A 14,815-nucleotide genomic window follows, 5' to 3' on the forward strand; every position below is an offset into this window, starting at 1 on the left:
TGTTAAGATATGAAATAATCCTCCATTTAACCGCGTAATTATCTTGAATTAGATAACTACGATGCTTATGTTTCAGGTGCGAATTAGGAGATAAGAGATGGATAAAAGGCAGCTTATGGATGCTTTGGTGGAAAACGGGTCGAGAGAAGAACACAAGACAAAACAAAGAAGTGAAGGCAGCTTGGTACCGTAAATTACGGTACCACCGTAATTTACGGTGACCCATTTTCTCATTTCTGCTGCACCGTAAAACAGGCTTGACTCACCGTAACACTTTGATGACCACCGTAAATTACGGTGGAGCCGTAATTTACGGTGGTGCCTGAACGTGAAAAGTGTAACTGCCATAATATATTCGTTTTTTGTGTGTCTTTTGGGATTATCTCATCATTGACGGTTCTTGGAGACTTTGGGAGCGAATTTGGAGTACTTGCTTGGTTTGTGAACGATTCTAAACATTCGGTTTGTGTTTTTAATTCGTATGAACACTAGATTAATGTTGATGATGATTCACCGAGCCATGTCCGGCTAAACTCTTCGGTGATCATCCTAGGTGAATGTTTCTAAGACTTTTGTGTGTTAATTTCTGCATTTCTAGAATGATATTTTGCGTTGCTTGAATGTCATGGTGTGTGTTTGATTGTTTGTAGTGCGTTAATCTATATCACAATTTCTAGTCTTGATCGTACGTTCTTGGTGCCGTTGGCAACCGAGATATCACGGGAAGGGTTAGGGTTGGTTATTGGTTAATAGGTCATCGGGAAACAACCTCGCATTATCTAATCCGAGTACTTTGTTCCCTTTTATCACTTCAATCACACATACACGAGTTATGTCTATGTAACTCTTTCTAGTGAAATTGCACACAATTGTTTAAAGAAACTGAAACCTAGGGTGATCATTGTTCTCTCCTAATTGTTTACAACCTACTTTGATTTGAATTAGTCCTTAATTTAGTTTTATAAAACAACAATCCACAATCTTGAATTTTAATTTTCTGCAATTTAGTTTAATTTTAGTATAAATACAAAGCTACACAATCAACACATTTTCCACATACTCCCTGAGTTCAATACCCTACTACCACTAACTGCAGTTGTTTAGGGATTAAATTTGCGTGACCCACGACATCACGTCAAATTTTGGCGCCGCTGCCGGGGAGTAGTGCGCAACGTGTGTTAATTTCATAGTTTTGTTTGTTATTTTCGGGTTTACGCTGGTTGTGTTTAGTGTGCAGGTACTTGAGGTGCATGCGTACTAGGAGCTCTCACAAGCTATCACCATTGGCGTTTGATCCGGAAATTGAGCGAACTTTGCGAGCAAACAGAATTTTGCTAAGGGAAAATACAATCAATAGTTCACCAACAACACCAATTACACCAATTCGATACATGGATCCACCACCACCACCACCCACTACGGGTGAATTTACCTCATCATTCATACCAACATCCACTCAACCTTCACCTAACACTACCATTCCACCAAATACTACCGAACCCACCATACCTCAACAGGTTACACCAACCAACACCACACAACCCATTACTACCCAAGAAGAACCAACCGTCACCTTTAACCCTTCCACTACTATACCACCATTATCCCATTTTTTCCCGGGTGCGGGTCCATCATATTCGGGCCATACTATGGCACCAATTTCGTCTATTGTCCATGCTACACCGTATCGACCACCAAATCAATCGGGTTTTCAATACTCGACTATTCCATTTGGGCAATCATCGGGAATTCAAGGAGATGGGTATGATGAAGGATTTGAAGACTTTGAGGGGTATGAAGATGATGGGTATGGTTATGGAGATTATGGTGATCAAGGGGATTTTGGGTATGTTCAGAGTCAATCTCAAGGGATGGCGAGTGTTGGTGGAATGCAACATCAACAACTTATACCACAACATATTCGGCCAAGACCACAAGGGCCACCAATGCCACAACCGATTCCATTGCAACAGGTCCGGCCACAACATGTACACCAACAACCATTTCAAAGACCGCCTCAGCGCCCACCGATGCGACCACAACAGTTTCAACAACCGATCGCACCACAAGGGCAAGTACAAAGACCGAATGGGCCGATTATTCCGAGAGGTAGGTATGGTGTGCCACGAAGACATCTTAGAGAACAAGCAAGGGGAATAGAGGCACATTTCAGGCCAATCATTACTCAAAACCCCTCACCGGTGGTTATCCCTCACAACAACCAAGGGAGAACTTTTGAAGTAAGAACGAACTCGTTGCAAAGTTTACCGAAGTATAAAGGGTTAGCAACGGAGGAGCCGTACTTTCATCTAGAGGCCTATGACTCAATTTGCAACACTTTTGGGAGTCAAGGTTTTTCGGCCGATGAAGTTAAGTTAGTCTTATTTCAGTTTTCGTTGGAAGAGAAAGCTAAGAAATGGTTCTATACATTACCTTCAGCATCAATTTATACATGGGGGGAGATGCAACAAACCTTTTTGGATGAATTCTACACCGCCCAAAAGACTAATGATGCGCGGAAGGGGTTGAGAAGCTTTCAACAACAACATGGTGAGATGTTCCATGAGGCGTTCGAGCGTTTTAACATGATGATTAAAAACTGCCCTCATCATGGGATTGAGTTATGGGAGTTAATGAACGCTTTTCATGAGGGGTTAAGTGCCGAAGATGCACGGGATTTAATGTCTATCACCGGAGGGACATTTGGAACGAATTATGAGAATGAAGATTGGGAGTTTTTGGAGAATATGGCAACTACATCAAAAAGGAAAGCCCAAGCTTCGAGGAGAGCCCGACCGACAACTAACCGACCACAAGTGCATGCCATAGATGAAGGTAATGTTCAAAGTACTAACCAAATTTATGATGTGTGTGCTTTGTGTAATGAAATAGGTCACGCGGCTGAAAATTGCCAAGGGATGTTGGAAGGGCAATATGAGGAAGTTCATGCGATCCAAGGTCAAGGCCAAGAAGGAGGTGGTAGGAACTACAACAACATGAATTCTAATACCTACCACCCCGGGTTGAGGAATCACCCGAACTTTAGATATGGGAACCCGTCAAATCAAGCGAACCCAAATTTTCAAGGTAGCCAAGGTAATTTTGGTTCACGGCCATCTTATAATAACCAAGGTGGGTACCGGGGCGGAAATAACCAAGGGTATCAAAAACAATACCAAACGGGTCAAGAGCAAAGGGGATCTTCGGGTGGAAACGAGGTGATGGAGATGCTTAAAAGCATGCAATTGGAAATGCAAAAGCGGAATCAACTTGATGAAGTGCGGATGCAAAAAGATGAGGTTCGCGATAAAAGCATTCAGTCACTAACGACTCAAATGGGGCAATTAGCAACCGATGTGGCGGAACTAAAGAAAGGTAAGGGTCAACTTCCAAGCGACACAAAGGTAAACCCTTCACATGGTTCATCACGAGGTAATGTTAATATTAACCATGTTAGTGTGTTAAGAAGTGGGAAAGAGTTTAAGGCCAATTTGTCACCCGAATTGGTCGAGGGGGTGGTTGAGGACATCACGGGAATGGAAAGTGATGATGAACTTGCACCGGTTAAACCAAAAGAAACAACTATTAAAAAACCGGGGTTGGGTGAAAGTGAAAAAAGTAAAAATGAAAAGAATGAAAAAATAGAGGGTGAATCGAGTGAAGTTCCATTTCCATCGGCTTTACTTGATCCGGGAAAGAAAAATTTTATTGTGTCAAGGGGTCCTCAAAAAGAGGAAATGTGGGATATGTTTAAACAAGTTAAAATAAATCTCCCACTTCTTGATGCAATAAAACAAGTTCCCGCTTATGCAAAATTCTTAAAAGAATTATGCACACAAAAGAGGCAAAACAAGAAAAAAGTGCCTAAGCGGGTAGATTTGACCGGGCAAGTGAGTGCGGTGTTGAATGGGGAGCTTCCTCCTAAGCTCCAAGATCCGGGCACGCCATTGATTAATGTACAAGTTGGTAACTTTCAAATGGCTAAGGCGTTGCTAGATCTTGGAGCCGGAGTTAGCATTTTACTGGGGGGATTATACGACCAATATGACTTTGGTCCATTAGCAAGGGTAGAGACAACGGTTGTTTTGGCCGATTTGTCTCATAAGTTGCCCCGGGGTATGGTTCAAAATGTTATTGTTAAAATTGATGAGTTTTACTACCCGGTGGACTTTTTGGTTTTGGACTACTCATCGGCGGACCCTAAACAACAACAGAACATAATTTTGGGTCGGCCATTTTTAAGCACCGCACATGCTATTATCGACTGTAGATTTGGTACGGTTGATATGGCATTCGGAAATCGAAAAATGCGTTTGAATGTTTTCACTAACAATTCTAATGCTAATGGTGTTGATGAGTGTTTTATGGCAGACATAGTAGATGGATGCAACCCGCATGAGTATGAGGAGGATGGTTTGGATATTTGCCTGTGTGACTTTTCTGAACAGGTACATGCTTATGCACTACGGGTTGAAGAGGAGGCACAAGATGTGATGGCGATGAAAGAAGGTAGACCACCATGGACTCATCAATTCGAGGGTCTACCGGTGGAAATCGATTCGGGTACAAAACCATCGTTGGAGGAACCACCAAAGTTAGAGCTCAAGGACTTGCCGGGCCACTTGAAGTATGTATTTTTAGGGGATAATGACACTTTGCCGGTCATTATTGCCTCTAATTTGGAAGTGGCACAAGAGCAAGCCTTGATGGAGGTGTTAAAAGCGAACAAGGGTGCTATTGGATGGACGATTGCCGATCTTAAAGGAATTAGTCCATCCATCGTCATGCACAAGATTATCACAACCGAAGATGCCAAACCGACACGAGAAGCTCAAAGGCGGTTGAACCCGAACCTAAGGGAGGTAGTAAAAAAGGAGGTAATTAAATGGTTGGATGCGGGAATCATCTATCCGATTTCGGATAGTGCTTGGGTGAGTCCCACCCAAGTTGTGCCTAAGAAGGCCGGCATTCAAGTAGTCAAGGACGAAAGTGGTGAACAAATTGCCACCCGACCGGTTACCGGATGGCGGGTGTGTATTGACTACCGAAAACTGAATGCCGCCACTTCTAAGGACCATTTCCCGTTACCTTTTATTGACCAAATTATTGAAAAATTATCGGGTCAAAAATATTATTGCTTCTTAGATGGGTACTCGGGTTATAATCAAATTGCCATACACCCGGATGACCAACACAAGACCACCTTCACATGCCCATACGGCACTTTTGCCTTTAGGCGAATGCCGTTTGGGTTGTGTAATGCTCCGGCAACTTTTCAACGATGTATGATGAGTATTTTCTCGGACATGGTTGGAGAGTCGCTTGAAGTGTTCATGGATGATTTTTCCATTTTTGGCACCACTTTTGATGCTTGTCTCAACGAATTGGAAAAGGTTTTAAAAAGGTGCGTTGAGAAAAATTTGGTGCTAAGTTGGGAGAAAAGTCACTTCATGGTGCAAGAGGGCATTGTGTTGGGACACGTGATTTCGGAAAGGGGGATGGAGGTGGATAAGGCAAAGATACGGGTAATTTCATCATTGCCACCTCCTAAAAATGTTAAGGGTGTACGATCATTCTTGGGACACGCGGGTTTTTATCGACGTTTCATTAAGGGTTTTAGTGTTATCACCAAACCCTTATGCAATTTGTTATTAAAAGATGTCCCGTTTGACTTTACTAATGAATGTATGCAAGCGTTTACTGTTTTGAAGGAACATTTGGTCAAGGCGCCTATCTTGCAACCACCTGATTGGTCAAAGCCGTTCGAGATAATGTGTGATGCCAGCGATACCACTATTGGTGCAGTTTTGGGTCAACGGGTTGACAAGAAGCCGGTGGTTATCTACTATGCAAGCAAAACTTTATCCGAAGCGCAACTTAACTACACCACAACCGAGAAGGAATTATTAGCGGTGGTGTACGCTTTGGATAAGTTTCGCTCGTATATTTGGGGAAGCAAGGTAGTAGTTTATTCCGATCATAGTGCGGTTCGGTATTTAATGGAGAAAAAGGATGCGAAGCCGCGTTTGATTCGGTGGGTTTTATTGTTGCAAGAATTTGATCTAGAGATCCGAGACAAGAAGGGATGTGAGAATGTTGTCGCGGATCATTTATCCCGAATCCCGTTGGAAGGTGTAGATGATGCAAGTGAAATCAATGAACGGTTCCCCGATGAACAATTGTTGGCCGTTTCTACTTATGTGGCCCCTTGGTATGCTCATTATGTTAACTATTTGGCCAAGGGTGCGATTCCAAATCATTGGACTAAGAAGAGACGACAACAGTTTTCTAGTCAAGTGAAGCAATATATATGGGACGAACCCGACTTGTTCAAAATCGGGGCTGATCAAGTGATAAGAAGATGTGTTCCCGAAACTGAAGTTTTAGAGATATTGACCCATGCTCATTCATCCGCATGTGGGGGCCATTTTAGTGGGAATAAGACAGGCTATCGGGTGTTATCGAGTGGGTTTTATTGGCCCACGATTTTCAAGGATGCTCGTGAGTATGCCCGAAATTGCATCAATTGTCAAAGAATGGGAAGCATTTCGAAACGTGATGAAATGCCGTTGCAACCAATTTTGGTAGTGGAGGTATTTGATGTTTGGGGAATAGACTTCATGGGTCCTTTCCCAAACTCAAATGGGTTTTTATACATATTGGTTGCGGTTGATTATGTGTCGAAATGGATTGAAGCTATTGCCACAAGGACCAACGATCATTCCGTTGTATGTAAGTTTGTGCAATCCAACATTTTTTCTCGTTTCGGTGTACCTCGGGTGATAATAAGTGATGGTGGTTCACATTTCAAAAATTTCAATTTTGGAAAGTTGTTGAAGAGATATAGTGTGAATCATCGTGTGGCTACACCGTACCACCCACAAACGAGTGGTCAAGTGGAGGTATCTAACCGGCAAATCAAAGAAATTCTAATGAAAACGGTTAGAACGGATAGGAAAGATTGGTCAAGCAAGCTTGATGATGCATTGTGGGCATATCGCACGGCTTTCAAAACCCCACTTGATACCACTCCGTATCGAATGGTTTACGGGAAAGGATGTCATTTGCCTATGGAATTGGCACATAGGGCATATTGGGCAATTAAAACAGTGAATGCGGACTATGATGAAGCGGGTCGGGCGAGGAAGCTTCAACTGAATGAAATTGAAGAGATAAGGGACCAAGCGTATGAGTGTGCATCCGCATACAAAGACAAACTGAAAAAGGTTCATGATGCGAAGATAAAGAAGAAGAACTTTGAAGTGGGTCAAAAAGTGTGGTTATACAATTCAAGGTTGAAAATGTTCGCGGGGAAACTCAAGAGCAAGTGGATGGGCCCTTATGTTGTCCGACGAGTGGGAAGGTTCGGAGATGTTGACATTCAAGACGAGCGAACATTGAAACAACAAACGGTGAACGGTCACCGGTTAAAGCCGTATTTGGATGGCAATGACATCAACAACTTGGAGCTTGACAAAGCGGGCTACATCCTACGCCCGGTTGAGGAGGAACAATCGTAAGAGGCCCAGGTTTGGTGATAATGTACATAGTAGTTTTGTTTTGTTTTGTTTGTATAGTTGCATAATTGCCATAGTCCCTCCAAGTCTGTGTTCGAAACAAGTGTGGGGAAGTTCGGGTCGCGAATTGCTCTTACATCGTGTTGAGGACAACACGGGATTTTTGAGGGGGTAGGGTGATTTTCCCAAGTTTTTGAAATAATTAAAAAAAAACATAAAAAAATCGAAAAATTTGAAAAATCAAAAAATTTGGTCACATAAATTTCAAGTTTTATAAAAAGAATGGATGCCCAGTGTCCACCGTAAATTACGGTGGAGCCGTAATTTACGGTGGTGGTTGAAAATTGTTGGAATTTTATGGTGAAAACCTCCTGTTTTACGGTAGAAATTGAGCCCAGTGTTTACCGTAAATTACGGTAATACCGTAATTTACGGTGGTGAAAAAATTGGGTGAGGTTTACGGTGGAAACAGCCTGAATTACGGCACATTTTTGACATCCAGGTCTCACCGTAATTTACGGTGAGACCGTAAATTACGGTACGCAATCGATTCGTTTCCGTCGGCAGGGTTCCGTGTGTATATAAAAAAAAAAAAAAAAAACAATAAAAACGAAAACAAAAAGCCTGTCACGTGCCTATTACCCTAACCACTCATTCACTTTTTACCTTTCCACTTCTTCTTCTCCAAAGAACCCACAAACTCCTTCTTCTTCTTCCACCTTCTACTCTTCATAAAATCTTCAATACTCGCTCAAATCAAGTGGGGTTTTGGTCTAAATCGACTAATTTTTTTCCCAAGCTTCGTGATTGTGAGGAGAAATTCCAGAGAAAACGCGGTTTTGTGGTCGAAGTTTGAAACCCTAGGTTGAGATAATTTGGGGGTTTTGGGATTTTTAGTTTCACAAGCATCCTCTCGTCTTGAAACAAGGTATGAACATTTATTCTACTATATTATGAAGATGCATTGTGAAAAACAAGGTGATTTAGGTTATATGTTCTTGCCCACTTGCTTGTTGCTAGGATATGAGTATGAAATTGTTATTGAACATGATTGATGGTTGTAGATGTAGGAATTTTGGTTAAAGTAGTGAACTTTTGGGATGTTCTACATTGTAGAGACATCATGCCCAATTTTTTTGAAAAATCCTTGATACATTTTGGGTTCACTAACATCTACAACCATGGCAACAAGCAAGTGTGGGGATGATTTGTGAAGAGAATGTTAATTTTGTGTTATTTTGTTGTTTCTTCATGTGTGTAGGAATGGCAAGGACAAAGGAAAAGCCGGGTTCAAGTTCATCCTCGTCAAGAGGCAAAGGCAAGGAGAAGGAGCAGCCATCGAAGAAGAGGCAATATCTTGGTAGGGTTAGTGAAAGCGAAAGCGAGGAAGAAGAAGAGATGCAGTTAGACCCAAGAGATAAACCGGTGTGGAATTCGGGGTCATTGGATGACCAACCCGAAATTTGGCAGCCAACTTTGTATAACGATTGCATGAACAAGTTAAAGAATAAAGCGGCCGCATTCATCTGTGAAAGAGATGTTGATGAGCCTCAGTTGGGCCAGTTCGGGGTGTATGACAAGTTCCGTGCTTTGGGTTGGGAAGGAGCACTCAAGTGTTGGGATAAGGATAAGAGCAATTTGTTTTTGACTGAAATTCAGGAGTGGATGGCAACACTTAAGTGTGAAAACTTCTATAGGCCATCACAAATGAAGTTGATTGGGACGGTACATGGGGTACCAGTTGAAATGTCATTTGATACTTTGAAGAAGTTGGGAAAATATGATAGTCTTCCAGCTAGGGAATACATGATTCCCACGCTTGATGACTTGTTGCTCAAACCCGAGAAGCACGTGACATGGAACAGTATGTTGGCTGATTTGTTTTTGCCCGGTAGGTATGGTGGCGTGTTATACCGAAAAAATCTGAAGATAGAAGCCAAGCTCTTGCATACGATCTGTTTACTTAATGTCATCCCAAGGAGAGGGGATAAAGAACAGGTGAGGTTTCCAGAGATACCTGTTCTGTACTCATTGATGCACGGGTCCCCACGGTTTCCAATCCGCTACCTGATCATGCACCATTTGTGGATATGTCGGAACAAATACGGGAGAGACATTGTCCCGTACTGCCGCATCATAACGGGCTTAATGAAACAGCAGAAGGCACTCACATCTGAAGACCGCGGTTTAACGAAAAGGCACTTGCCTTTTACTTTGGATAGGTTGGGAAACGTTTGGACATACACTTCGTCTGAACGTTATCACAAGCTGAAATCAGAGGGTCAACGGTGGAGGGCGTTGAAATTAGGGGCAAGGGAATTGTTACCGGGAGAACCGGATGAACCTGAGAGTGATGAAGAGTTAGTTCCGAGTGGGGATGACGATTACGCAGACGAGCCAACGGGTGGTGCAAATGTTGGTTTTGGGGCTTTTCATGGTGGTCATGGTGGCACATTTTACGACTATGCGCAGCAACCATATGAGCCGGGGTGGGCTTATAGTGGTTCAATGCAGGAGGTGATCGAGAGCCAACGCCCGCCGGCGGCCATCTTTGATACTTGGTCGGGTCCGGAGAGGTCGTTATTTGATCAAGGCACGCGGAATAGCGCTAGTATTGAGCGGGCACTTAAACATAGCCTCGACCGCAATGAATCATGGCACCGGACTCACGCATATTCGCAGGAGGTGGAAATGAATAACCGATATCACGATGATCAGATGAGGCGGATGCATGCGGACTGGCATGCTGGGAGGCCGGTGGTTGAGGATCCACAACATGTGGATTATGCCTCATTGCCACCATATGATGGCAGCGTTTCGTATCCGACTCCACAACTCCACCATTCTCAGTGGCTTGATCCAAGACGGCAAGAGGGACCACAACAACAAGAGGGAAGCAGTAGCGGCTCGTTCGGGTTTGGAGAATGGAGCGATATGATGTCGTCCATTTTTGGGCCCCCAGGACCGCGTTATTATTGATCAGGTGGTATTCTCTCTCTTGTATAGTTTGTATATATTTGTTGGTTTATGTTGATTATGGTGGGAGGATGGGTGGTGATTGATCATATGATTGATTGTTGGGTTTGGTTGGTTGGTGGTGTTGTGTTCAAAAATGAAAAAACATAAAAAAAATATAAAAAGAAAAAAATACAAAAAGAAATTTGGGGTTTGAGATAAAAGCTTTTTGCGGATGTTGATTGAGGATGTGATCAAATCCTCCCAAAGCCATACATTGGGGACAATGTATCCCAAGTGTGGGGATGGGGGGAATTTTTCGAAGATTTTTGAAAAATTTTAAGCCGAGCAAAACAATATGAAATCTTGTCGCCCTAATTTATCCCCAAGTCAATGCACCGGCAACCCTTATTACCCTTTTCATTCTTGGTGAGAGTTGTAGCCACACATGTATATAAATAATCTTTAATGAGAGTGGCTACGGGTGGGGGTGCGTTAGAACTTGTGCTTGAATGCAATTTGAATCCTTGTTAGACATGAATGTAGAAAGGATAAGGGCATTAGGTAGCCTTGTCGGTTGTGTGAGTGAGTGTGGGATTTGGGGGGTTAGACCTCATAAATTATATATATGAGCATGGTAGTGAGAGGGGTGGGGGTTTGGTCATTTAGTTGCCCAATTTTGTGCCTAAAGCCTATCATTTGTTTCCCCTAGCTACTTACTTGAAAATGTACCCAAATTTGACCCGGTCTTATAGCATTAGTGATATAATTAGTAGTTTATGAGTTTGAAATAGTTATGGTTAATGTATTATGCTTGAAAAAAAAAAAAAAAAAAAAAAAAAACAATGAAAAGAAAAAAAATGAGAAAGAAAAGAAAAAAGAAAAAAAAGAAGGTTTCATTGTCTTGTATATAGTAGTATGTCTTTGTTAGTTGTTTTGGTAGTTGTAATAAAAAGACCGGGTTGAATTTTCGCTACTCATATATATTCCATTTCTTACCCATACACCTAGCCACGTTACAACCTTTAAGTCCCTTTGATTTGCATTCATGTTTGACCCGTTATAGGAGTATAGTTGATTCAGGTACAAGCTTATGATTGCGCAACCACCCGTTTGCCTAGTGTGTGTCTAGCTTATCTTTGCTAGTTTCCACTTGTAGCCGAGAGGAGAGAAATTGTGAGGGGTGTATTGCTTGGGGCATTAAAAAGGGGGTTGGTAAAGAAATTGCATGATTTGTTTGGCTGATTTGATCACTTGTCTTGAAACTATATTGATGAGTTGCTTGGGACAAGCAACGGTTAAGTGTGGGGATGTGACGGGTGGTCCTTGGGACAACCCTTAAGCATGTTAAGATATGAAATAATCCTCCATTTAACCGCGTAATTATCTTGAATTAGATAACTACGATGCTTATGTTTCAGGTGCGAATTAGGAGATAAGAGATGGATAAAAGGCAGCTTATGGATGCTTTGGTGGAAAACGGGTCGAGAGAAGAACACAAGACAAAACAAAGAAGTGAAGGCAGCTTGGTACCGTAAATTACGGTACCACCGTAATTTACGGTGACCCATTTTCTCATTTCTGCTGCACCGTAAAACAGGCTTGACTCACCGTAACACTTTGATGACCACCGTAAATTACGGTGGAGCCGTAATTTACGGTGGTGCCTGAACGTGAAAAGTGTAACTGCCATAATATATTCGTTTTTTGTGTGTCTTTTGGGATTATCTCATCATTGACGGTTCTTGGAGACTTTGGGAGCGAATTTGGAGTACTTGCTTGGTTTGTGAACGATTCTAAACATTCGGTTTGTGTTTTTAATTCGTATGAACACTAGATTAATGTTGATGATGATTCACCGAGCCATGTCCGGCTAAACTCTTCGGTGATCATCCTAGGTGAATGTTTCTAAGACTTTTGTGTGTTAATTTCTGCATTTCTAGAATGATATTTTGCGTTGCTTGAATGTCATGGTGTGTGTTTGATTGTTTGTAGTGCGTTAATCTATATCACAATTTCTAGTCTTGATCGTACGTTCTTGGTGCCGTTGGCAACCGAGATATCACGGGAAGGGTTAGGGTTGGTTATTGGTTAATAGGTCATCGGGAAACAACCTCGCATTATCTAATCCGAGTACTTTGTTCCCTTTTATCACTTCAATCACACATACACGAGTTATGTCTATGTAACTCTTTCTAGTGAAATTGCACACAATTGTTTAAAGAAACTGAAACCTAGGGTGATCATTGTTCTCTCCTAATTGTTTACAACCTACTTTGATTTGAATTAGTCCTTAATTTAGTTTTATAAAACAACAATCCACAATCTTGAATTTTAATTTTCTGCAATTTAGTTTAATTTTAGTATAAATACAAAGCTACACAATCAACACATTTTCCACATACTCCCTGAGTTCGATACCCTACTACCACTAACTGCAGTTGTTTAGGGATTAAATTTGCGTGACCCACGACATCACGTCAACGGGGTAAGCTCAATCCGCGATATATCGGACCATTCGAAATTACCGAGAAAGTCGGTAAAGTTGCTTATAGATTGAACCTGCCTGAAGAACTGAGTGCGGTACACAACGTTTTTCACGTATCTAATCTGAAGAAGTGTCTGTCAGATGAAACGCTCGTAATTCCTTTCAAGGAACTAACTATTGATGAACAGCTACATTTTACTGAGGAACCGATTGAGATCACGGATCGAGAGATCAAAATCCTCAAACGTAGCCAGATACCTCTTGTACGAGTCCGTTGGAACTCGCGACGTGGCCCAGAGTTTACTTGGGGATAATGTGACACTTCGGGTTTTCCCGGACAACCTTCTTGATGTAACATTTCGTGTACGTATATTATTAAATGAAACCTATGAATTATCTGTTATTACGTGTTGTATGTATGTATATTATATGTGTGTTACAAGTGAGCCGAGACCCCAAGGACCCGACTCGAGACCACTCCCGGTCTCGAGTGAACAGTGAAAGTTTGGGCCGGTTGGGCCGTTGAGCCCCACTCGCAACATGCTTGGAGAAAACCCACTAGGGGTGTACCGGCTTTGTAAAGGGTATAAAAACCCAAAACCCTCACACTTTCTCCTTTACACTCTCATTCATTTCACTCTCTCAACTCTCACACTCTCTACCTCTCACTAAAACCCTAAAACCCTAGATCATCAACCTCCTCTCATCTCCTTTCTCTTTCGGATCAAAACCGGTGATAGCAAGGAATTCCGGTTCAAGCTTCGGATCTTGCTTGGAAGCTTATTCATCATATTCTCACACCTTAAGTCTAGCCGGTTAGTATCCCTTTTGGATTGAATGTTTAAAGAATGTTGTTGTGTGTGATGTTTATGTAAAGATGCTTGTTTGATGAGATAGTAACATGTTTTGCTTGATTAACTATGCTCCTTCATGTTTTAGATATAAACGGTTTGGTAAAAAGAGGGTTAGAACCATTCGAATTATGTTAAGCGTTATAGTGATCTCTCTATCTTAGCCATTTTTGCTCATAAATGCTTGATTGTGATAAAGGAACATGTGTGTGCATAAATCAATGTTTGATGGTTATACCATCCGATTTATAATGATAAAATAGGGCAAATTTGGTGCTTAATGATTGTCTTATCTCATTGTTACAAAGTTGTGTTAAAAACCAAGGATTAAATGTTGGTTAAATTGTTTGAATATTTGAATATGCATTATGAACTAGATGAAGGTGATATGAACATTCAAAAATGCTTGTTTTGATCCGTTTTGCTTAGTAATCAGACAAGGAAACATGTTAGTGCAATATGGTTGGATAGTACACATTATCATGAAATCAAAATGCTATTGGCTAGTACATAGGACAGGTTCTAGAAGGATTCAGGTGCACGTAACAGTGGTTGCGAGTCGGAACCCTTGGTTGCGACTCGAGACCAAAACGTGATTCTTCGAGATCTCCCGGTTGCGACTCGCAAGCAGCACACTCGAGACCAAAGCATGATGAACCGAGACCGAGGTTGCGAGTCGGAACCCTTGGTTGCGACTCGAGACCAAAGCATGATGAACCGAGACCGAGGTTGCGAGTCGGAACCCTTGGTTGCGACTCGAGACCGTGTATTCTCGAGTCGAAACCGCCCTTGTCTCGACTGGGCTGCCTAAGTGTTATTGGGCCAAAAGCTTGTTGGACTATCTGTTGACTGGACTGCATGTGTATCTGTTACTGTTTGTGAAAATGTTAGAGCAGGCCCAATAACCCAACTGTTTGAACATATGCATGCTAAGCGTGTCTATACGTGTTTGCTATACGTGATTACTTGTACCCCAACTTGACCTATATTTGGTAACCATGCTA

General features: G+C 42.0%; 1 protein-coding gene and 1 non-coding gene across 2 annotated transcripts; one reads left to right on the forward strand and one right to left on the reverse strand.

Moving 5' to 3' along the window:
• Nucleotides 1–2,511: 2,511 nt before the first annotated feature.
• Nucleotides 2,512–2,617, reverse strand: LOC118484485. The gene has a single exon (XR_004873596.1). It is a non-coding gene; the product is annotated as a small nucleolar RNA R71 (small nucleolar RNA).
• A 5,609-nt stretch (nt 2,618–8,226) lies between these two features.
• On the forward strand, nt 8,227–10,941 carry LOC110890991. Its single transcript, XM_022138649.2, has 2 exons — nt 8,227–8,445; nt 8,779–10,941. The coding sequence occupies exon 2, from the start codon at nt 8,781–8,783 to the stop codon at nt 10,494–10,496; it is 1,716 nt and encodes a 571-aa protein (XP_021994341.1). The 5' UTR covers nt 8,227–8,445; nt 8,779–8,780; the 3' UTR covers nt 10,497–10,941.
• The last annotated feature ends 3,874 nt before the right edge of the window (nt 10,942–14,815 follow it).

This window comes from Helianthus annuus, chromosome 11 (genome assembly GCF_002127325.2).
Source record: "Helianthus annuus cultivar XRQ/B chromosome 11, HanXRQr2.0-SUNRISE, whole genome shotgun sequence".
Lineage (NCBI taxonomy): Eukaryota > Viridiplantae > Streptophyta > Magnoliopsida > Asterales > Asteraceae > Helianthus > Helianthus annuus.

Bases quoted from the DNA above. Each gene is read 5' to 3' on its own strand.
- LOC110890991 (XM_022138649.2), top strand. From the start codon at position 8,781: ATGGCAAGGACAAAGGAAAAGCCGGGTTCAAGTTCATCCTCGTCAAGA.